The 23,800-nt window shown below is 37.5% G+C and overlaps 1 protein-coding gene across 1 annotated transcript in view; it reads right to left on the reverse strand.

Annotated features, from left to right (window-relative positions):
- Positions 1 to 23,800, reverse strand: part of Adgrl3 (adhesion G protein-coupled receptor L3) — a 384,605-nt gene that overhangs the window by 160,754 nt on the left and 200,051 nt on the right. Inside the window, exons 5-8 of the mRNA XM_023703486.1 lie at positions 22,878 to 23,180; positions 21,655 to 21,758; positions 12,744 to 12,929; positions 9,832 to 9,870 (exon numbers count right to left, since the gene is read on the reverse strand). Of these exons, the coding sequence (XP_023559254.1) occupies positions 9,832 to 9,870; positions 12,744 to 12,929; positions 21,655 to 21,758; positions 22,878 to 23,180 (632 nt within the window). The remainder of the gene's footprint in view (positions 1 to 9,831; positions 9,871 to 12,743; positions 12,930 to 21,654; positions 21,759 to 22,877; positions 23,181 to 23,800) is intronic.

Below are 23,800 nucleotides of genomic sequence, written 5' to 3' on the forward strand. Positions count from 1 at the left end.
ATTTGTTGAAACTGTACTTCCGATTTGATTTGAAACTGTCTCATTGCTATCTGTTTATCAATAAAACTTTGAAAAAAAATAAAATAAAAATTTATGCATTTTGTACAGGGTCTTTCTATGCATCTCAGACTTGCAGTGACCCTCCTGTTTTGGCCTCCCCAGCTCTGAGATTACAGGAGAGCACCATTATGTGGGGTTTTGCTGGATGGCTTTGGCAGGCCACGGGATTGGGGGGGCAGCTCAAAAGTGATAGCAGAGGATGGAACGTGGATCCTTGCACTTGCCAGGCAAGCGCTTAGACCACTGAGCTCTTTCTCCAGCCAAATGAAACAAATACTGCCTAAGTGAATGAATGGATCTTTGATTTTCTTTAACAATAGGTTATTGATTTTTTAAAATGCAAAATATATTTTGAGTTCAAAAGACCTGCTGGTAGGAAAATCCAACAAGCCATCACAGTTCTAAATGCACAGATTGGATCCTGAAACAGTAACATAGGTAAAAAGCAAGGAAATTTGGAAGGACAATGAACTTTAGATAATGCTCATGTATCAGTACAGTCTTACACTGAGGTCACGCGGTATGAGAAGAAAGGGAAGACACATGAACTGCTCAATGTTTCTGAAACTCTATATCTGTTACAGGAAATATATCTATTAATTATTAAAAAAGAACAACCTTATAAACAGTTTAAAAATACAGATATACAAAATCTGAAAATATAGTTTTATATTATAATCCCAGCTAAAAAGAATCATTTTGACAGTTTCTTGTGGATTCTCTCAACATTATATTTACACAAACAAATGTTATCTCTATAGTAATGTTGTCTTTTGCTGTTTTCTTCTTTTCTAAGTTTGGCTTCACAATATTCCATATTCAGCTTTCAAAATCCATACAAAATCTAAATAACTCTTCCAGTGGTACAAGATATTCCACTGTTTGTTGGTGTAATATATTCAACAAGTTTCATCAGTGACATTGTTTTGTTGATGTAAATCATCAAACAAATATATCTTGTGATCATTTCTACACCCATTTCCTCACCCAGGGAGGGATGCCACCTACCATGGCAGTTACTATCAGCCATTCCCAAAGGCAGTATTCTGGATAAGGAGAATAGCACTGTTTTGCAGTTGTATGACAAGATTTATAAAGAAACATGAGGACATATGGACATGAGTTAAAAGCCCTCTTTAACAGGGTCTTTAGAAATCTAGTGACAGTGATGACTTTGGCAAAGAAGATCAGAAGGACTGGGGAGAAGGGAGGAACAAGGTCTAACTCGGCCGCACCTCCAGAGAGCCCCAAGCAAGTGATCTGGTGAGCAGGGATGCCTGGGGGCCACAATGCAGCAGTTCTTAGGGAGGGAGACATAGTGCTTCTTTTTACCTTCTGAGTGATTTATTTTGCACCCATGTCAGCTATTCAAAAATTACTTAAAATGAAGGAAAATATATCTTGAGAATAGTTTGGAATAATGTGAAATACAAAAAAACAAACAAACAAACAAAAAAAAAACACTCAGATTTTGACTAAGCACTACCTAAAGAACGTTTTCATCTGTATTTAAACCTTCAAAAATACATATTGCCGTAAGTATATTTTGGGGTATTACATCACAACTCAAAGAAGCATTTACTGTGTATCATTAAATGAGAGAAAGGAAATTGTTTGAGGCAGCTCTGAGAATGCGATTTGCCCATTATACTGTTTTTGAATGAGATGCAGAATTGTTGTAAAGATAGAACTTTTAGTGTGATATTTCACTATTCAAATACAGTAGCCCTGGAGATATGATCAAAAATAGTTGGGTCCAATATCTGGAAAATACACAGAAAGGAAATTCTTTAGTTAGTTGTGTTTTCCAACTTCCTGTCTGCAGATTTTCATGGCAGGATGGTGAGGATCTAAGCAGACATCCGGTAGCCATGGAGAAGTCTCCTTCCGTCTGCAGGGCGGAAGCTGATATGCGGAAGGTAGGGCAGGAACATCCCCTGGCGCCTGACTCTAAGGATTTCCTGGAATTCTCAAACAAATCCTGGACTGCCTCATTTGCATTTTGTTTAAAGTACAGGCTTTCCATGCTTCATTTTCTGTTACTCCTGTCTACAAAATTTATACATTAGAGAAGAGAAAATAATATGCAAATTATGGCTTTGTTGGGAGTCGTCCTACAGAAGTCTTTTGGTTGGTTCTAAGTCATTTGGGAAACAACATCATTGCAAATGATGCTTTAACATTTCCAATATTTTTCTGACCTGTACCGGAAAAACTAAAGACATCTTCCGAATGCAAGGTCTTAAATCTGTAATGCTGTTTTGAATATCTTTTTCCTTCTGGTTAGCTTTGTGATCATAAAGCTATTAAAGAAAACACAAAGTAAATTGATGTGTGCTCTCTTGCATTTGCACAGAAATATCTATTTCCATGTTACGTATTTAAAACTTCTGAAGCAAGCCTGTGCTCAGGAGGAAATGATGCATAGAATGGACTTTAAATAAACAGTTTTACAATTAAGTAATGACTTGTGCTTTGATCTGGAAATTAAATATGAGACAAGATCACCAGTAAGAAAAAAGCAGGACAGAGAGAGATCATGTAGTAGGTGAAAATATTTTATTTAGAAACAGAATGGGAAGCTTTCTTCCCTCATCAACAGAACAATTTTCTGAGGCACTCCCAGACAATGTCCACACACACAGTAGTGGGCACACCTCCTTATTTACAGGAAACCTGCAAGAGGGACAGGAAGACATAACTGCAGAGTAGCCATCTCTGCCTGTCTGGACAGTTTACCAGAGTTTTGAGAGATTGCCCCAATGATGCTCTTCCCACGTCAAAGAGGATCCCAATCAATGGCTGTCATTGTAGTTTGGAGGTTTTTTAAATTTATGAAATGACTCTGCTTTGGTTGCATGTGATTTTCTGTCATTTGAGTCAATTTTGATTTGTAGCAACATTTAATGGCTACAATGCATTAGAGGGAATTTAGTAACTATTCCTTTATCTAAAGAAAACTACCCTGGTTTTCTAGTTTAAAAGCCACTTTCTTTCATCTTCATGTCTTTTTAAAATAGGTTTTGGGCATGAGAAACATGCAGGGTGTAGATTTATATTTTCTCTCTTACGGACACAAATCAAGTGAAGATTTATCAAGCTGTGAAGTATATTAAGTTCACAGGACTTTAACAAAGAGTTACCAAACCACAAGAACCTGCTGTGATTCAAACTCCTTTCAGATGTCCTTTTAATTATATTAAATGAAAGTTTGGGTTGCCTTTGATGCTTATGGGCAAACATGGAAATCTCTTGAAAGAGCTGCTAAAAGCACTCCGTTGCTGTAGTTAATATACTACGTTGTACGCACGCGGCCAGCCAATTTATTCCAGGCGCTTTACCAAGGCTATCCAGCCTGACAGGCCACACAGAATAGTACCACAAGTCAAGCAAAGCACAGATCATTAGAGGACTACGAAAGTTGCTTGACATGCACCACAGAGCCCTTTGTCACACAGCCAATTAAGTGACCAAACAAGGAACTTGAAACTACTCATTAATTTCTTCCTTGCAGTATAAATGGGGCTTCGAATCCTTCCTGTCCTGCACACAGACTCTCAAGTAAAACTGGCATAATTCAATTCACACTTTGTTGGAGGCACAATCAGCAGCGACTGTGGTTCAGGAAATGTCTGCGTTATTGACTCAAAAAATAAAAGAAAAAGGCAAAAGCATTTAGGATATCTAGATAGACAGACAGATAGATAGATAGATAGATAGATAGATAGATAGATAGATAGATATCCTAAAGTTTATATTAATTATTTTTCCCTAAAAGCTGTTTCAGGACTTCTAAGCAGATTCAGCAACAATTAACATATCCTCGAAATGACTTCCAATGATTCCACGACATCACACTCCCCTGCGCTTCACACTGCATACAGCTGCTCTTTCATTCTCTTGTGCAAACTTCTCTTCTCTTTAACCTCTTAATCCTCCCAGGCCTCAGACTGTATTGCACGGCTTTCCCATTGATAGGAAAAATACTGAGCATCCATAACTAAAAGGTGAAGAACCTTCATTTGGCTTACAGCCTCAGAACTTTCAGTTCATGCAGAAACATCCTAGTGGAAAAGTGTAGTGAATAAAGTTGCTCAGTTCATGGTGGCTTAGAAGCAGAGAAGGACAGCCACACAGAAGAAGTAGCAAGGGACCAGATACTCTACCAAAAGTCATGCCTCATGACCCATCCATACATATGGAGAAGTGTGCTTTAATAATCTCGGTGGTTCACACACCAACCAAGTGGACACTGCCATACCCACCACCGCCCAACCCATATCCACTTGATGCCCAGACTCCTCTCCTTATACCATACTGAATCCCTTATTTCAAATATCAGCAATTTCAGCATTTCCTGAAAGCTCAGGTCAATGTCTCCTCGAAGGTTAAGGAAAATTTTTAGCTGTGAACTTCTGTGAAGTTGAAAAGACAAGTTACTTAATCCCCAAATGTTAGAGCACAGAATTTCTAGTGTAAAAGAGAAGAATGGGGGATGGAGAAGAATAGGCCCATGGCACAACTGAAACCAAGGGAAGTAAAGATGTAATTCTGTTGTTCCACATCCAGTATCTGAGACACTTGATGGTTAAGATGTGATTTCCACAGCTCTCGGGCAGTCCTACTCCAGTGGCCTTGCTGGCCACAGCCCACATGACCTCTTCCATATTGGCTTGCATGACAGCTGCCAGCTTTCCTCAGTAGGTGTTTCATGTTCCAGGCACCCTCAGCTTTCTGTGCTGACTGTACCTGTGTCTTCATTCCCACAGCTTCAGATACTGACTTTATGGGGCACACCATTTGGCCTTCCAGGTATTTCTTTGAAATCAGGACGTAAGCCGCTATGTCCACAAGCTTTTTGCTTTCTGCATGCCTAAAAAAACCTAGCAAGTATCACATGGACAATGTCAAGGCCTGGTACCAGCCCAAGCAGTAGTCAGGCTCCCTTAGATCATGGTTTTAGGAGCCCCTGATTACCTGGATGGCTGAGTATGTGGCAATTGATCCCAGGAAACTAATTTCCTAGGCCTTTCTTGAGCAAGGATCTCAAGGAATTTCTTTTCAAATGAAAAGGATAACACTTTTACAATTTTGACACTGCCATCGGTAGAGGCTTGCTGATTCCCAAGTTGTCTTCAAAGGCATTTTTCTTCTGGTCTAACAAAGTACTTGTTTTCAACCTCTAGTCCAGTTTCCAGTTGAGTCCTCATTGTTGTCTGAAGAGTTATGGTCCTGGTCTTTGTTGTCCTTATTCTTTCCAGCATTTTGATTTTCAGATCTCTAACCAAAATTGCACACGACAGTGTCTTCAAAAATTCTGGGGTTTTTCAGCCCACAACACCAAACCTTTCTAAAATCCTCCTTCAAACGAGCACCAAAAGCTTCTGGAAATATGATCAGATGTAGGTACAGCAACAGCCACACTTTTGATGTAATTTTCTGTATCGATACGCTTTCCAATTGCTGGGAGAAAATATCCAACATATGCAACTTAAAGACAAAGTTTAATTTGGCCCATGGCTCTAGGGATCTAGGATCTAGGATTACAATCAGGTGGCTCCAACACAAAGACTTCAAGTCAGAAGGTCTTGGTGGAGCGAAGCTTCCCAGTTCACGGTGGCTGGGATGCAGAAGAGCAGAACAGCACCAGAGAGGAGGGGTGCAGAAGCCAGAGGAAAGCCCCAAGGTCCTGCTTCCCCGACCCATCCAACCCAGGAAGTCGCTTTATCAATCACCTAGGTGACTCGTAAACCAATCAAGTGGAAAAGCCAGCTTAATTGTCACAGATGTCTAGATTCTTTTTTCTCCCTATAGTCATTCCCTTGGTGAATTAATCTAGCATTGCATTTTTTTCTTATGTTTCATTTTGAGCTTGAAGCAATTAGGATGAGGATAATAAGGCTACTTTTTGAAAAAGAAATTTAAAAGGAAAAAAAGAGGATTTTATGCAGAGATAAGAAAGTAAGACTTTAATTTATATACTGCTTTATAAAATAATGAATTTTGTTGTATGTGAAATTTTGGAAAAGATATTGTTTTGGGAGGTATACAGATTTACATATCATACCATAATAGATAGATAGATAGATAGATAGATAGATAGATAGATAGATAGATGAATAAGCTGTACTTAGTGTGAGAAATAAGTAAAAAAATTGTTCTTCACCACTGAATGCTCAAGATCATTTTTGAGCAATATTAGGATTGTTTTTTATTTCATTCTATGTTCCTTTTCATGGGGCCATTGGGATAATTAGCCTTTCGGTATTTAAATCTATGAAATGCATGGCCATCCAAACATGAATCTCTGATGGAAAATTAATAGCACAGTTTATTCAATGGCTGACTTTCTGGTGTTATAATTGAGTGGCTGTGAATAAATGTTTCAGCTACTGACTAAATATCTGATAAGACCAAATACAGAGTATTGACGAAGCAGGAATGCTTTTCTCAGTAGTATACACACCACTTCTGATCATTTGCATGTACGTTATTATTCCATGAAATTGCACAGTAAAAAATACTTTTGTCTATTTAAGTCTACTTTTGATTGCTATTGTTTCTACATTGAGAATACATTCAGAGTTACCAATAAGTACCACACACATGAGAAGGGCTTTAGGCATAACTTTAGCTAAAAGCAGGGCCACTTTACTTGTGACTAAAAACATTTAATAGGTCATGAACAGCAGAATAAAGGCCTGGCACCTCTAGCTTCACATTGTTCTGTCTCCTTAAATTCTGAATCAAATTCCTGTTCCACTCTGTACATAAACATGTTAATCCATGCTAATCACTTAAAGAATATCTGTCTTTATACTGACAACACAAGAAGGACTAGTCCTAAATTTACCTATGCTCGCTCACCCTCTTTTACCACTGCAGACATCACAGAAAGAGTAAGAAAGATATGTTCAAGATTCCAGGAAATAATTAACACATTGCATACTCTCTTCCTAGTGGTTATTTGCTGTACAAGATGCAGACATGATATTCTATTTACAAACATTTGATTTGAAACTGTCTCATTGCTATATGTCTCTCAATAAAATTATGGGAAAAATAAATTTAAAAAAATTAAAAGCTCACATGGAGAGAAAACATTCTCTCAGGCTTTTACGGAGAGCACATTGGCCAAGCAATGGCCGTGACTCATCCACATGGCTGACACTGACAAAGGTTCTACAACCTGAGGTACAGGATCTCAGGATAAATCCTGAGGGGATTTCACTGATAAAATAAAGTTCAGATGAATGTCATCACTTAAAAAAAAAAAAAAAAAGATTCCAGGAAAAGCATCCTCTTCAGGCAGATCAACCCATGATAAGAATTGTGGCTATTCTCTCAGGAGCAGCACAATTACCTAAAGGAATGGGGACTTCCCCTATGCTGGCAGGAGGTAGCAGGCCAGAACCACACTAATGACTAGCCAGACCACAGTTTGAGCAAGACTGCTTAGCTATGTATACTAGTCATAATTTGTACTAACCAAGACAAGGCTTAGGACCCTAGTGCTTATGCTTTCTTTTGTCTATTTCACAAACAAATAGAAGGACAGTAAAATCTGAGCTGTCAGCTATCACCTATGTTAACTGATCTGTAGGTGAATAACTAAGAGGTGGCCGGCACAGTGTTTAAAGTATTATATGGATTTCCTAAAAACAAATAGTGCTTCTGCCTAACACTAACCAACATTGCCCACTAGATGGTAAGATGCTCGACTAGTGGCATTATTTGATTTATTCCCTAATATTTCTGAGGAAATGAAGAATTTCATGTATGGAATTTAAAAATGTGCCAGTTGGAAGAGAAAAATTTGCCAAGAAAATGATTATATGGTAGCCTGTGCGGATGAAGCCAGTCTGTGAAGTGCGTGCCACCTGTGCTGTGCTTTTCCCCACCTCTAACTTCTCCTTACAGCCATCTCGTTCTTTTTCTAGGAGTCTATGTTCAGTATTACAGTTCCTCATTATAAATGCAATTTCCAGTCTTGTATTAGTCAGGAGGATAGTAAAGGGGAACTTTCAGATCATTGGAAAGAGCTAATATTTAGTATTTACATCTTCCTAATCTCTTCAGAGTTTTGGTTAAAAAGTCCATGTTTCTGTATTATTTTTAACAAGGAAATAAACTGATAAAGTTCAATTTTTATACTGCTAATCTTACAAACATTAAGTTGATTCTTGAGCCCACATCATCACACATTAGTTGGGCTTCCTCCTCAAAACTACGATGCTATATGTACAGAGGGAGTAAATCTTGTGGTCACACTGCCATATTCCCCTCCCCACCCTCTGTTCCCCCTTCTTCCTTTCTTCTTTCCTTCTCCTGAAACTGGCCAGAGTGCTTGCTTCTAGGATTGTTCTAGTTCACACGAAATCCACACACCAAAGTGTTTACTTCTTGTACACAAATTAAAACACATTAGCTGGATAAATATTACCTTTGCATGGGGATTAAGACTTTTGCAGTGAGAAAATAAGATAGGTACAAGGAAACTTAGACCAATAAAGAGCCATTTTGAAAGTATAGCCTGCCATACCAAGAATCTAGGCTATTTCTCTTTTGTTGAGGTAATATTAAAAAAAAAAAGGGAAAAAAAGAGTCAAAAATTGTAATTTTAAAATTAAAAACTAAAAAAAAATAAAAATAAAAAATAAAATTAAAAACTAGTTTCAGGACACAAGCCCAGTTTGACACCCCCCTCCCCAAAACCTGGGCAGTTCTTTCACCTGTAAATGAATTCAGCTATCCTCTTTTATTTTTTATTTTATTTATTTATTTTTTTGTCAGAACCTGGGATTGAACTCAGGTCCTTGCACTTGCCAGGCAAGCGCTTATTCTAGTGAGCTATCTCCCCGGCCCCAGCCATCCTCTTTTAACTAGAGAATGTTCTTTCACTTTGAATAGACCACTTTTACCTATACAGGAGGAATTTTCCTACAAATAAAGTATTAATTTTCACTGAGTGGAACATCCTTTCCTACCCACTAAATCAAGACAATGAATACAGATTTGTCAAATCCCACAGATTTCTATCATAATTTTACTTTTTACTTTGGGAATATTGGGAATTGAACTCATGACCTCACATTTGCCAAGCAGGCCTACAAATATCTAAAAAAAAAAAAAAATCAAAACCATAAATATTCTATTTCTAAACTGCAGTGTGCTGTACTCTCTCTTGGGGGCCTACATTCCTCTCTTGAACATGTATCAAATTTCTTGCCTAACAAACCTTTCCCTGGCCTCTTCCTGATGGGTCCCAACAAATTCTTTTCCTGCCAGAAGCGTCAGTCAGTAGACCTCTAAGCAGTCTACGTCTAGCATCTCCACTACAGGAACTTCCTCAGTCCCAGTCCTGTGACAATCTGACACTTACCAGGACCCTACTGAGTACCAATTCTGAAAGACTTGTGTTCAGTGTGTAGATGAAAGGTTTTCATACCTACCTTGATGAAAACTTCGAGACGCATCTGTGACACCCAACTCACCTCTTGGTGGTGACCAATGTTCACCCCTCAAGTTGCACCTCCTTCTCAGTCTGCGTTCCTCTTGTGTGACCGAGCACTGGCACTGACGTGCTTTGTCTCGCTTCTTAGCAGACACTCTTGCTATGCCCTTCCATTCCCATCCTCCCACTCCATTCCCTCCCTGAAACTTCTGAGGTCAGTGGGGTACGTGATCAGTTTTCTATTGGGTGTCCGTACATGTGACCACCAAAAGAGACAATTCAACAACTTATCACGTGTATAAAAACACAAAAAGTACCTGGACATAGGCTCTGCAAGAGCGCTCTCTTTTCTGAAGCTGAATCCATTAAGACAGCAGATTAAACACAGAATAGAAAAAACAAGTTAGTGACAGAAGAAAACAAGAAAAATAAAAGAACGCATCTACACAAAACACCTTACTTTTTGGTTCACTACTCTCTAGAGAAAGTGAAAGCTAAGCAGCAGCAAAATGTGTCAATGGCTTGAAACACAGCAGCGAATGTCCTTTCAGAGCAGCCCCAGTGAAGACTGGATGATATGAAGCCGCTAATGAGGGGAAGAAACACTTCCATGCATTTAGTAGAAATTAATAGCAATCAATATGCTCCATTCCCCTGAAATGATCCGTTGCATGTCAGGTTAGTTATTAATTTATGGGTTAAAAAAAAGATCTAAAAAAGTTAAGTCAATTACGCCAAAAGTTTGGAACCTATTTAAAAGACAGCAGATTGTGGTTTGCAGACCATCTAGATGGTTAATGTGTACACATGCATTTGTTCCTACATACAAAAAATCTGTTTATTGGAACAGAAATATCCACTTATGACTATTTGATTTTAGCAATAAATATCAGGACGTAAGTAACTTCTGATAAAAAAGTGATTAACCTTTGATCTGTCACTTTTTATGTTTCTTAAAGAATTTCTTTTGAGAGTTTTAGCCAAGAAGATACACGTTAGAAACTGGTGGGATAGAATTCTGTGATTTGCTTACATATACAATAATGTTTTCATAAATAAAATATTAGCAGCTTCCTATTCAGTCCCAAGTATCTTTGTCTATTGCTTAAAGGAATAAATAATAACAGTTTATTTACCTGGTTTAAAGAAGTGCCCCAAAGCTTTATAAATTAGAATGTGACTTTTCCTCTTTTTCCCTACTGTTTTCCCCCTTCAATAGCCTTGATTTTTAAAAAAAGAAAATTAATCCAGTTTTAAAGAGCAGTTCCTCTGATGCCTCTGTGTAGCTAATACTCTCTGGACTCTAATGGATGAATTTTTCAAAGAGCATGAAACAGCTACTCCTCTGAAGAATTAAGAGAGGAATGAGCACAAATAAACTGTTGGGGCTGTCATTTGGATCACTGATTCATAGCCTCATTCCGCAGGCCTCTAAACCCTCCACATTTTCAGTATGGCGCCCAATTGATTTGTGCTAAGTTGACTTTGCAAATCTGATAGATTATAACTGCTCAGGGGAAATGGGAACCACAGGAAAGAGAAGAAGCCAGCAAGCACCAGAATAACCTCTGCCCTCCCCTCTCCTCACCGCATCATGCAAATTAACATATGACAAACCATATTACACAAACAACTGAAAAAAGCCAAATGGGAAACAAAAGAGAGCAGTAAAAGGCCTCATAAATGGAAATTTGCCCATTATGTAGTTATTTGATATTCAGAGTAGGTAAGCTGATTAGCTATAGCCAGTTAGAATGTGACATTAATTGCCAGCTTTACCTGATATCTTCAGACATCAACATTTTAAATAAAGATACAAAGTACTGCTGTAACAAGTCATGTTATGGATGTGTAACACTAATAGAAATTACTACCACCAGTGCATCAGCGCAACAATAGCTGGCAGCTTTATTCACTAACAGTATCCAGTTAGCTTGGATAACAGCATGAAAATCGCAGCACGGCTGGTTATACAGGCAGCTATACAGGCAGCTGTAGCTTAGTCAGTCAGGTGTAAATGACTTCGACCAGGTTGTAAGTGGAAAAATTTTCAAGTTCTATGTGCTCAGCACGACAAAAAAAAATACTTAATACATCTATTAGATAAAACTGTAGCTCTTTTCTGGAGGAGACATTGCAGGTAGAACTATTTGCCTGGTTTTCTGGTGTTGAACAATCATTAATTTTAAAAATACCTGTCTTGATGAGTGAGTCTTACCACAGTAAGACATGAAAGAACTAACTGCATTAAGTGACGATTCTGCAAAGTCATTTTTCAGCCTAAAGAGAAATGTCCTTCTACTGAATTCCATGGAGGAGCATTAGTCTTTCTTTGGCAAATTCCCATTTTTCCAAGCAGAAAGATTATCAAAGTATTAAAGGATCTAAAATTAAGTTTTAATCACTGAGAATCTCTACTACACCAATCCTGACCAGGCACTGTTCACATTCAATGGCTTTAATCCTCACAGACATTTTACCATGAGGTTAATTGAAAATGTCATAATTTGCAATAAAGATAAGTGATATACTATGTAACTTACAATACATGTTATTTTTCTAATTTATGTATTTTTATATTAGTGATTATATAGATATTAATGTATTCATGGCAGTGAATTTTTTCTGAAATTTAAAATATAATTTTATTATATACAGTTCAAATTTACTAAAATACATTTAAACTTTAAAAATTTTAATGGTAGTGACATAAAGTCTGAGTAATTTAAAAATCAAAAAGAGCTAAAAGGTAAAAATCACTTGCCCCATGAATTTTTAAAGTAATATTAGTTAGGTTTGAATATCTCATGTATATTGGAGTATTAACATTCTCTATGTTCTCTAAAATACTACTTATGGATTACATACTTATTTTATTGTCAGTTTTTTTTATTACAAAAGTTTGAAGAAAACTAAAATGAAATAAATCGTAATAATCAGTATTCCTTTAGTCAGAATTCAGCATACAAATCCAGTAGTTATATTACGAAAAACAATATTGCAAATTTCAAAGATTTGCGGGCAGTTGTCATTTGTTATTTGTTCGGTTTGAAAGTCAAATGCTGCCATTATAATAATTGAACTATGAAGTAAACGTAATTATCAACCCTTTTCAGATTGTCAGTTCTTTTCAATTATCAATTCTTTCCTTCTATAAAATGAAGAAAAATAAGCAGAGAAGTCTTACTCCTTTTACAGCTTTCAAGAGTTGCGCAGCAGAGGCGCCTACCTTGTTCAAACTGCGGGCGGCGCTGTCCTTTCCCCCCGGGGTCAGGTTCCGGAGCTGCACGTCCAGGAGCCCCACCAGCTGGTCCATGGCCCGGACAGAGTAGGTGATGTCGCCGGCGTGCAGATGGCTTCTGGTCTGCTCGGCCAGCTCCCGAGCAATGTTGGCCGCTGTCTCTCCAGATTTTAACTACAATGTCGAAAGGAAATAAAATGGAAAGAGATCGTCCACAAATACTTTCATTGGTGTCTTGCTAATAGCTTTCGCACATGAGTTTGTGTCATTCAGGCAAGAAAGGGTTATTAAATTCCATCTATACCTGGTTGAGATCTTCAATTTTTTCCGTTAGTTCATCCTTGTCTTCACAAATCAACTTTAAGTTAATGACTTCTGAATCTCTCCGGAGGGATTTCCTTTCTTATTCTCTCTTGCTCTCCCTTTCTCTCTCCCAGTCTCTCTTCTCTGCCCCCCTTCTCCCCGCCGAGCCCACTGCCATCTCACTATTCTACAGCCTTTTAGAATTTGCAAGATCCCAGTCTCACCTCCTGGAGGTTATTACAGAATTGCTCTAGGACACCCAGCTGCAGAATCTTATTTCTAAAAAGTATTCTCACCTTAATTATCCATGTCCTTGGAGAAGGCCAAAGGTTTGTTCTATTGTGAGTTTTTAAATTGGACTTCGCGATAAATGTGCACTATAAATTTCTACTCATACTCTATATGCTTAGATGTAAATACAACACAAACTTTCATTTTTGCATATTTAGCACTTAGTTAGCTAAGCAAATACAAAATGAATACTAAGCATTAGTGAAGACTATTAATGAATATTAACCGCACTAAATGCGTATTCATCAGCTGCTAAACTGTGTGAAGAATTTACGCCAAATAAAACTCCTGCTCTCAGAGTGACTTTTCTCTTACTATATACATGATAAGAAATTTTGTTCCCCCTAGACTGAGTAACAAATTACTGCTTAGTTTCTAGTGTTTTTCTGTTCTGAAACTACAGGTTGAATTTTCAAGTATGTTCTGTCAGGAGTATATGAAACTGTCATTACTTCAAAGATATTAAATGAAATGAAGGCTCAGACCCATGACCAGCTGAACAAAGTTAATAGCCACGGGTAATAAGAAGATAGGAATATATATTTCAATGAAATGGATCGTCACTATTTAGGGCAGTTTAGGGTTTATAGCGAGAATGAATGTTGAAAATAAATAAAGTATAGTAACTGGAAAATCTAAATTATATGTAATCATGTTTCAAATATAGAGGAAAAATCTACTAAAAATTCAGTTTATGTTTTGCGGAATCGGGGATTGAACTCAGACCCTTGCGCTTGCCAGGGAAGCGCTTATTCCACTGAGCCATCTCGCAGGTCCCTAAAAATTCAGTTTAATAACAAAGTTGCAATAATGACTACCATCTTTATCAACTACTATTGAGAATGTATATTTATATAGCTCCCATATGCAGCTATAAAGCTTGATATATCAGTGTGTATAAAGTTTTGGCACACTGTGTAATCCAAAAATTTCTCTTACTAGTATTACACATAAAATATAATCCCATAGACATGATAGAAAATGTCCAGTGATACCCATTTACGCTTATGATAGAAAAAATAGATTATGATTATAGAACACTGCTCATTTTATATAGGTACTATGCAGTAGTTTAAAATATGATGGAAACCAATATTATTAACTTCAGTGTTCAACATAAAAACATGCTAGTTATAAAAATAATATACATAATTTTTTCTCTTTATATATAGAATAATACATGCAATGTTATCCTTTTATAGAGAGATCATGGTCTACAACCTATACATACTTTTTATATATTTTATATATATTTTCTCTCATTCTCACTCTGCCAAAGAAGAAACAAAAGAGAAACCCTTCTCTGTACTGTTTGTTTTATATAACTATATCAATATAAGAAGGCTACGTTAAAGAATTATTAAATTGTTCATAAGTGTAGAAATCTTTGAAATAAAAAAAAATCTGCACTGAATGAAATTTGCAAAATACTTTAATCCTCAAACCTATTAGACCAAATGGATCACCTTATGGTATTCAACAATAAGCATGTAACAAATTCCTGTGGCTCAGGGTTTAGTCCTGAAAGTACTTCTAAGTTGTCACCAAGTGACATAAGCTTGATTACAAGCAACAGATTTAAACTTATATAAATAAATATGCTACTTACTGATAATCTAGTGAAGGATTTAATGAATTCTGAAATTCAGAAGTCTAGAGATGTAGCTAATCAATAAAACTCTTGCTTAACATGTACAAGAACTAGGTTTAATACTTGACTATATATATATAGTCTCAGTATCCCAACAATAGGTGTGTGTACTGGCACAGCTGGCTGGTAGCTTTACCAAAAAATCCCACAGTACACATGACTATCCACACAGCTAGAGGTCCTGTACCTCCCAAAGAGACATTCTTCTGATCAGAGCATCGTTTATAGCATCTTCTTCTATCTGTTGTTTGCTCCCTATTCCATTCGTATAATGAGGACCATATTTGAGGACTTTATTATTTTGTTAATCACTGTGTTCTGGTGTAGTTGTTATTTGATTGCCATGAGATGTTATTTTCTATCGTAAGGCATAGCAGATAATCTCTGGGGTTTTTGATTTTCCATAGTAAAGAAACACTTTCAAACCTTCTCATCTTGGCAAAATATTTATTCATCAATAAGCTTTTAAAAACAAGTATGTAACTATTCACTGTCACTATCTCTATTAGTAATCATGATGAAAAGCTAAAATATTTACTAAACAAGAGTAAATAGTAGCACTAGTATTTTCATATTATAATTCCAATTTTTAGCATTATAGAACAATAGGAAATATTTTCACAATATTGGAGTGGGCATACTTCTAGTGATAGGGTGGTAACAAGGTTCACATAGTTCCCTTTTTCTTTTCTTCTTTTTTTTTTTCCGGAACTGGGAATTGAACTCAGGTCCTTGCACTTGCCAGGCAAGCACTTATTCCACTGAGCCATCTCCCTGGCCCTCCCTTTTTCTTATGTATAGTAATGCAAAAATGAAAATGATCATTAAATCAAAATATAATTCTTCCCAACATAAAAGATATAGATGACAAGTCCAGCTACCTATACATATACAAAGAACCATTCACTTCTGTACACGGCCAAATATAAAAATCATGTGCACATTAGCTTAAAAATAATATTTTGTCATCTTAAAAGTATTTACTTATAAAACAGAAAATTAAATTAAAACTCTCCAAAAAATTCCAAAACACAATGATCACCACGAAGAAAGTTGTGAGACAAAAACTATACAAAGGAGTTATAAGTTACAAAAAAGTTTACAATAAATGTGAGAAGTTTTTAAAGCAGTTTTTGTTATAGCTATCTCTCTTTTCACATTAAAATGGAATAAATAATATCAAAATTTTTTCTTTCAACAGCTATTTGAACACCTCTTTTTTCCCTGCTCGATACAAAGATGAACTTTGTACAAGTTCTTCCCTCAGGGAATGTTGTATTCCACTAGTAGAGAATGGAGATGTGAGTGCCTAAAAGCAGATGATATTATTTTAAGAATTCAGTTGAAGTAACTGAAGTGTGCAGGAACTAGTATGGATATGTAATGCAGGGGACAAAGCAAGAGAAAGCAAGGTGAGGTTAACAACCAAGATTCAAAGCTGAATTGAGGGTGGCCAGGCAAGGTGGAGGCCTGCTGTAGGCTCTGGAAAGACAGGGCACCTAAATCAAGGACTGTCTGACATACAGAAAGTTAAGTTTAGAATAACCATTGCTTTCTTTCAGGAAAGTTATCATGAACTAAGTTTACTTTCTTTCCATCAAAAATGCACATATACAGCTCAGTGGCATGAGCGCTGGCTTGACAAGTCCAAGGTGCCAAGTTTTATCCAAAAAAATGCACATATACTCTGAATGTCCCCCCAGGTCTTCTTGCATGAATATAGCGTTAAAGTTATTATTATTATTATTATTATTATTATTATTATTATTATTATTATTATTATTTGGTGGAACCGGGGATTGAACTCAGGCCCTGGTGCTTGTCAGGCAAGCACTTATTCTAATGAGCTATCTCCCCAGCCCCAGCTATCTCCCTGCCCCCCACTTTTTAAAACCATTCTTTGCTTACAGACTTCATTAAAATGTTTATTTATAACCTTCATTTTACTGAAGCTTACTAAAATTTCTTATAAATGAATACATACATACCAGGAAAATTATGAGCAGTGTGAGGATTAGTAAATGATCTTGGTAATGCCTATATTTATGTGGTAGGGTTATACACAGGACTTGAACGAGGATGGGAAAGGTTGTGGCTTTAGTTAAGGATGATGATTATGACAGAAACAGACATTATGTACATTTTAAAATTTTGATGCAAGTAAAAATAATTTTCTTTGAAATAAGCTTTTAAGATTTTGTAGAATATATTATGTCAACCACTAATCCAGAGCCAAAATTGGCTACATAGTGTTTAAATGCATCACTCTACAGCTACCATTTCTTTGAAATATTTATCTATTTTACTGTAATTATGAGTCAAGTGAGTATATAAAATAATGCTTTAGGGTACCACTGAATGTGTTACCACTCATACACAGATGTCCCCCAAAGTCTTATGTGCTCATAGATGAGGCTTTGGGGAGGTGTGTGAATCATGGGCATGTGATGCTCATCGCTGGATTAGCCTCCTGATGTGATGCTAGGGATGCAGCCTGGCAGGAAAGGTGAGTAAGTGAGGGTGTGCCTGGAAGCATACAGCCCTCCTTCTCTCTTAATCCCCTTCTGCTTCCTGTCGACCCTGCCATGGACTGTCTCTCCTCTGCCACGCCCTCTGCCCTGCTGCCCTGCCTTGGGGCCAGCTGATTATGGACTAAAACCTCTACAGACCATGAGCTAAATTTAATCTTCCCTCCTTTAATTTATGGGTTTTGGAAATTTTTGCTCTAGCAAGGAGAAAGTAACTAAGATAGTAAGTATAATGTCATAGTAGTATACTTTCTCCATAAAATTAAGAAGCAAGTCACTTGTAGTTCATATAAGAATTCCTAAGGCAGTTCAAATGAAGACATTAAGATATGGAAGACAGACTCAATTTAATCTTCTAGGGCAAATAATTGGTTTAATTTGTATTAGAAAGTACCAATATCATTCATAAATACCTATGCCAGATTTCTACAGAAAATGAAAGTCTTCCATACCAACAAAAGAAAAAGGGGTGTGATTTCTCAGAAGGAAAGAGCATATCTTCTGTGATGATTTAGGCAACTCCTTTTCCCATTTAGGCTAAACTACAGAGTAAGATGCACACCCACATTGTGTGTAAATAACAATGAAGCTATTCAAACTAATATCACAGAACTTTATTGGGAAAAGCTGATTGAGACTGGAAATTGTAATGAATTCTTTATAAGTATGCAAGATAGAAAATATAAATTCCACCTCAAAACTTCAGTCTAAGCTGAATCTAGGAGCTCTGATTTTATATAGCAATCCCTAAGGAAGGTGAGGAAGCAGAGCAGTTTATCACATATGCATCAGGAGTGTCTCAGTTAACCTTCTCTAGTTGCTGGACAAACATCTGACATCCAAAATGAAGGAAAGAAAGGTTTATTTAGCTCATACTTTATGGAGGTTTCAGTGCATGCCCAGCTGGCTCCAAGGCTGGGTGGCTTGGCACAGGAGCGACTGTTCAAGACAGCAAAAGACAGGAAAAGAACAGGAACGAAAGGGGGAAGCAGCAGCAGCTGCCGCTCTCCTTTCCTGTATTAAAGCAGTTATGCTGGGCTGGGTCTGTAGGACTCACACAGTGTCCATGCCCTCCTCCTGCACAGGATGAGGACATTCACCAAGTAAGAATCCTGGCTCCCTGCTGCGTCACTTAATTAAACTTCTAAACTTCTCAAGTTGACACAATGGATTAACCAGGAACACACAGCCTTTCAGTGAAAACCGGAAAATGCTTTTACAACATTGATGTCAAGAAATAGTTGTTTGTTCGCACTGCCTGTCTATATGTCTACTTTTCTGTCCATTCATCCAACTGTATTTTCCAGCCTTCTGCGCTCCCACCTAAAGACCCCCTCACCCTTCCTGTTGGGATATAGTTCTCTTTCTATACAAGCGGTACTTTTTATTACACTTCATCATGATGAAAGAACTCTGGGGAGTTTCTCTGCGGCAAATTTCTTCTTAAACCTGAAGCTTACATTTAAAAGCCTACATTTTCTGTAGTGAAATGTGATCTACTCTCCACCTGACATAACAGTTAATCTTGGAGTTGGTGCTTAGTTCGGCAGAGTAGTGTGTCTCTTGCATGTGCAAGGCCCTGTGTATGGTGCTCACACCATGAGGGAAATCATCTTTAACTTCGTGAGTACATATGTGGCTCAAATTCATTTGTGAGTCCAAAAATACTGTTAATATTTCAAGTCTCCCTCTTAGGCTGATCACTGAGGAAAATAACATGCTTCATTTTTAAAGATGCAAATCTAAAAATTTGCTTTGTGCAACTAGTCTTGATTTTTATATATTATATTGTTGTCTATAAATGTTCCCATAAATAGACAGTAAATATTGTTGATATTGCAATTAATGACTTAGCCCTTTTTAGAGATGGGAAAATGTAAGGTGATGGTTCTGACTTGCTGATCCACCACAGCTCAGCTAAGATCCTCAGGCTGGTACATTTGCCTTTAAAGACAGAGGAATCCCTCAGAGGCCCTGCACAGCTGACCAGGAGCTTGTTATGGTCTGAATGTTTGTGTTCTCCTAAACGCACATGTTTAACCTTATACTGAAAGGTATTACAAAGCGAGGATCTCCAGTGGTGTGTAGGTCAGGATGCAGTACCCTAAGTAATGGCTTGCTGCCCTTATTACTGCCCAGAGAACCTCTTGGCCTTTCCACCATGTGCAGGTATGGCAAGAAGTTGCTACCTCAGCACCAGAAAGCATCCCTTGCCAGACAAGGAATCTGCCACTGTGTTCATCATGGCCCTAAAGCCATGGGAAATGAATTTGTTGCTAAGCAGAAGCATCTAACCCTTCAGAGACTATTCACTCACAAACTCCTGGAGAGAAAGACACTACCTATTTCTATGAAGCAGAAGTAGGGTAGGGAGAAGAAAGCACTACAGGCATCTGTTCTGCTTTCCTTGTCCAATATGGTGGAAAAATCTGAGGAGAAGGAAAGTTACAGAAGGCAGCAAAGGCAGTATAAAATGAGCAGGATTCCAGAGCTAGGAAGGGAGCCTGGGGACAGTAACCTGTTCACACTGCAGACCGGGCTGTGGTGAGTGTCCAAGGTGAATGGAGAACCAGTTATAATTACAGCTCTACTGCTGACCTGGGCCACTTAAAAGCTGGCAATGTTACCATTTGAAGATTACAAAATTTAAATTATTGTTCAAAATTGTTATACATTCCAGTTGTCTGGAATTAATTTTCATACGATTATAACAGAACATGTAATAACTTTACAGATTCATCAAGAATAAAGAGAAATGCTCTGGATAGTTGGAACTATTTAATACAAAACAAAACAACCATCTATAAATCAAATGGGCAACTGCTACCTCTTCTTTGACAGGAATTACCTCCTTAGCTCTAAGATTAGCAAAGCTACAGAGGAAAGAAAGGAATCAAGTACCACTATTAATTAAAGTCAGTCGTTTCTGCAATGAAAAACTCCAACCCTAGTCAGAAATTATCATGAAAACATTCAGCTTTCTAGGTGAATTACTGTTGAATTTATATTAACCCCTGGGCTAAGTATCCAGGGAGTATCTTTCAAAAGTTGCTAATATAAAAAGATATGTCACTGATCTCTTAATCTGATCACATCCAGCAAAAGTTATTTGCCCTGGGGTCTGAGCTACATTGCAATAAAATCAAAGGACATAAAAACTGTGGCAGGCGCAGTGTTGAAATTGGAGAAGCGTCATTATGAATAGCAACAAGTATGGAGGTGCATATGTAAGATGGTGACTAGAACCAATATAGCTACTGCTCTTCCATGATTTAGGGTAAATACATTGCTTTGGCTTATCTGCTAAATGATCTACTGGGAAGATATTTATGGATTATTTTGTACTATTTTATTGAGGATAAGCTTGGTTAAAAACAAATGCAGAAAGAGCAAATGGCACAGGCCAGCTTTTAGTACGGCCATCATTTGTAATATTCCTGAGGAAAAAAACTCTCTTTCAGAAATTCCTCAGGCCAGCTAATGTGCCATAGAAGGACTCGCCATTTTAGAAGTGCATAAATCCACATAAATTGCTATAATAAGGATTCATCCCACAGCCCTTTCGGCATAAATGCACATCTGGTCTCTGTTTGTAGTGAAATCAATTCAAAGCCCCACAGTACATTAATAATAGAAACGTTCAACATATTGCAACCCAATAAGGCCTGCATATTCAAGTTTGCAAGAGGCTGTCACACATGTGTATACTTTTAGCACTGATAAATGATTAGGTTATAGATATGTATCAAACGGCTTAAGATTTTAAAGATAGTTTGGTATTGTAATTATTACTCCCACAGGGGAAAAAGTCCTTTGGGATATATGCAAGAATGTTTTGCTTGCTTGATTTATATAATGCCTCTTGGACTTTTATATCTGTAATTCACAATCCATTGAACTTTTATTAATTATAAAATTACTATAAGCAGTACTGCCTGGCTTAGAGGAAGTGATGAGTCTGATTTTAAAAAACAGCTAAGCTCTAAAATTAGCATAAAGTGTGTTTTCTTTAAATGGGAAATTCAGTTAAAACATCAGAAGTGTTCATTATCTTTTTCTAAAGTGATTAAATTATTCTCAGCAGTTATAGTCAAATAAAGAATGTAGCTTCAGTCATGACATTTACCTTCTGTGTTATATGATTCACCCATGGCGAAGAACAGTTGCTGAGATCTGGTCCTTGGGGGTCCCAAATTCCACCAGGAGAGAGGCAGAGGTAAGTTGATACACCTATACCAAAGCAAGAAATAAGTCTATTTCACACAACCCATTTTTTCTCAGAATAATTGTGTTATAGGTGCTTAAAATATGAGCAAAATTTACAATGAGATAATTAAATTGAGATAGGTCTATTAAGCTACAAATAAAGAGCTTGATAAGAAACTGGAGAAATGTTGCCCAACAAACAAAAGCATTCAGCATTTTCAAAGCACTTAACTCTTCTAGGTGTGAGGAAGAACTTATGAATTATATCAGTGTAACACTTCCTGCATGGCTTGTACTGTTTCAGTCTGAAGAGGTAAGTAAAGTCTTAAAGGAATCAGCATGGAGGATTTACAGGAAAAGAAGGGAAGAACAGTCAAGTGGAGGGAAATATGCTGTCTTCGGGAGATCTAATTTTCTTTTCAACTGGAGGCCACTGCAAAAGAATTGTATTTCATAGTGTTTTAAAGGTAGAGAAATGAAGATCATAAAATTTCTTGTCTTTCACCCACGGAGGCTGAAAATCCATGAAGACCATCAAGCAGAAGATAGAAATAATCAGATTTAGATTTTAGAACAATAACTGGCAGGAGAACGAAAGACGAGTTTGAAAGAATGATGTGGATGCTACCAAAAACCTATTGCTGTAATTTAAGTGAGCAGTTGTGAGAGTCAAGACCAAGGTCTAGGAAAATGGGCAGAGAAGTGAAAACTAGGATCAAGTGCATGGACAAACACCTTGGAGAACCTTGAGGGCTTCCGGAGTTTCCTCTAAATGCTTTGACAATTGCCACAGAATAATGACATTTCTGCAGTGTCCCCTAACAAATGTCTGAAGTGGAGAAGTAGTAGGTTATGGTTTAGATCTAAACAGTACCCGCCAAATGTGTGTGTGTGTGTGTGTGTGTGTGTGTGTGTGTGTGTGTGTGTGTGTGACTGCGTGAGGATTGGGTCATGGGTGGGTTTTTTTCATCAGTGTAATTGTGCACTGATGCATTCAGTAGCCCCGTGTACTGTTAGGAGGGGGGGAGGGGAAGAGAGAAGACGGGAGGAAGAGAGGGTCAAGAGGAGTTGGGGTAAGAATAGTAGACAAGTATACCAAAAGTAAGAGAAGGCCTTTAATTTCTGTCTTCAGAAGAAGATTACCTATAGTTCCTGCAGGGCACGGTTGTTTCGCTACTTGCCCTTGACGGGTCTTAAACCACATGATTTCTCGGGCTTCCACAGCCTCACAGCTCTCTTCCATAGCAGGAATCTGGGACGCCGCAGATGGCAGGTGTGTAGTGATGTCTCCTGGCACCTCCACAGCTGGAGAAGGGGTGCTGGTACTCCGGTTTCTTCTTCCGGACACTGAGGGGGTCGTGCTTCTACCGGTGCCCCACGTCGTGGTCCGGAGGGTGGTGCTGGTGGTCGTGCTTCCCATGCCAACAGGGCCTGTGGTAGAAACTCCTGGAACACAATCAGAAAGAGAAACCTACATTTCCTGTTCTCAGTAGGACCTCAAGGTGTCTTCATAAGGTAGAAAACAGTTTAATTTGACAATTCAAAGAGATTTAACACTCTAGAAACCTCGACACTCACTTTTATTTCGAACACAGCAAAAGTAAGCCAAAATGGAGTGATCAGGCACAACCTGGGTACCAAGATAGCCATTTTAGCTCTGCCAGACATGGATTTGCATGGTTCTCTTGACTCTGATCACAGAAAACAAAACCACCACGATATCTTTTCGGTAAGCTTCTTTATATTTGAATCCCTTTAACAATTAGAGTATTAAGATGTTATTCCCTTGTAGACTTTCAAATTTAGTATAGAAAAAGCATTACATAAAATATTCACATTAGGTTTAACATGAGTCTTTAAATATGGAACAAACTTAAAAAAAAAAGAAAAAGAAAGAAAGAAACATCACATAAACCTGGTTGTGGAGAAGTTTGAAAATAAAGAGTAATTTTGAGTGTGATTTTCTCAGTACACGGTAGATTAGTGATTTACCACATTGCTCTTAGAAATAATCAGTTACAACAAAAATTTCAAACTTGACATTTACTATGTTTGCATTTTTTTTT

Source organism: Octodon degus, unplaced genomic scaffold (assembly GCF_000260255.1).
Source record: "Octodon degus isolate 3935 unplaced genomic scaffold, OctDeg1.0 scaffold00172, whole genome shotgun sequence".
In the NCBI taxonomy this organism is placed as follows: domain Eukaryota; kingdom Metazoa; phylum Chordata; class Mammalia; order Rodentia; family Octodontidae; genus Octodon; species Octodon degus.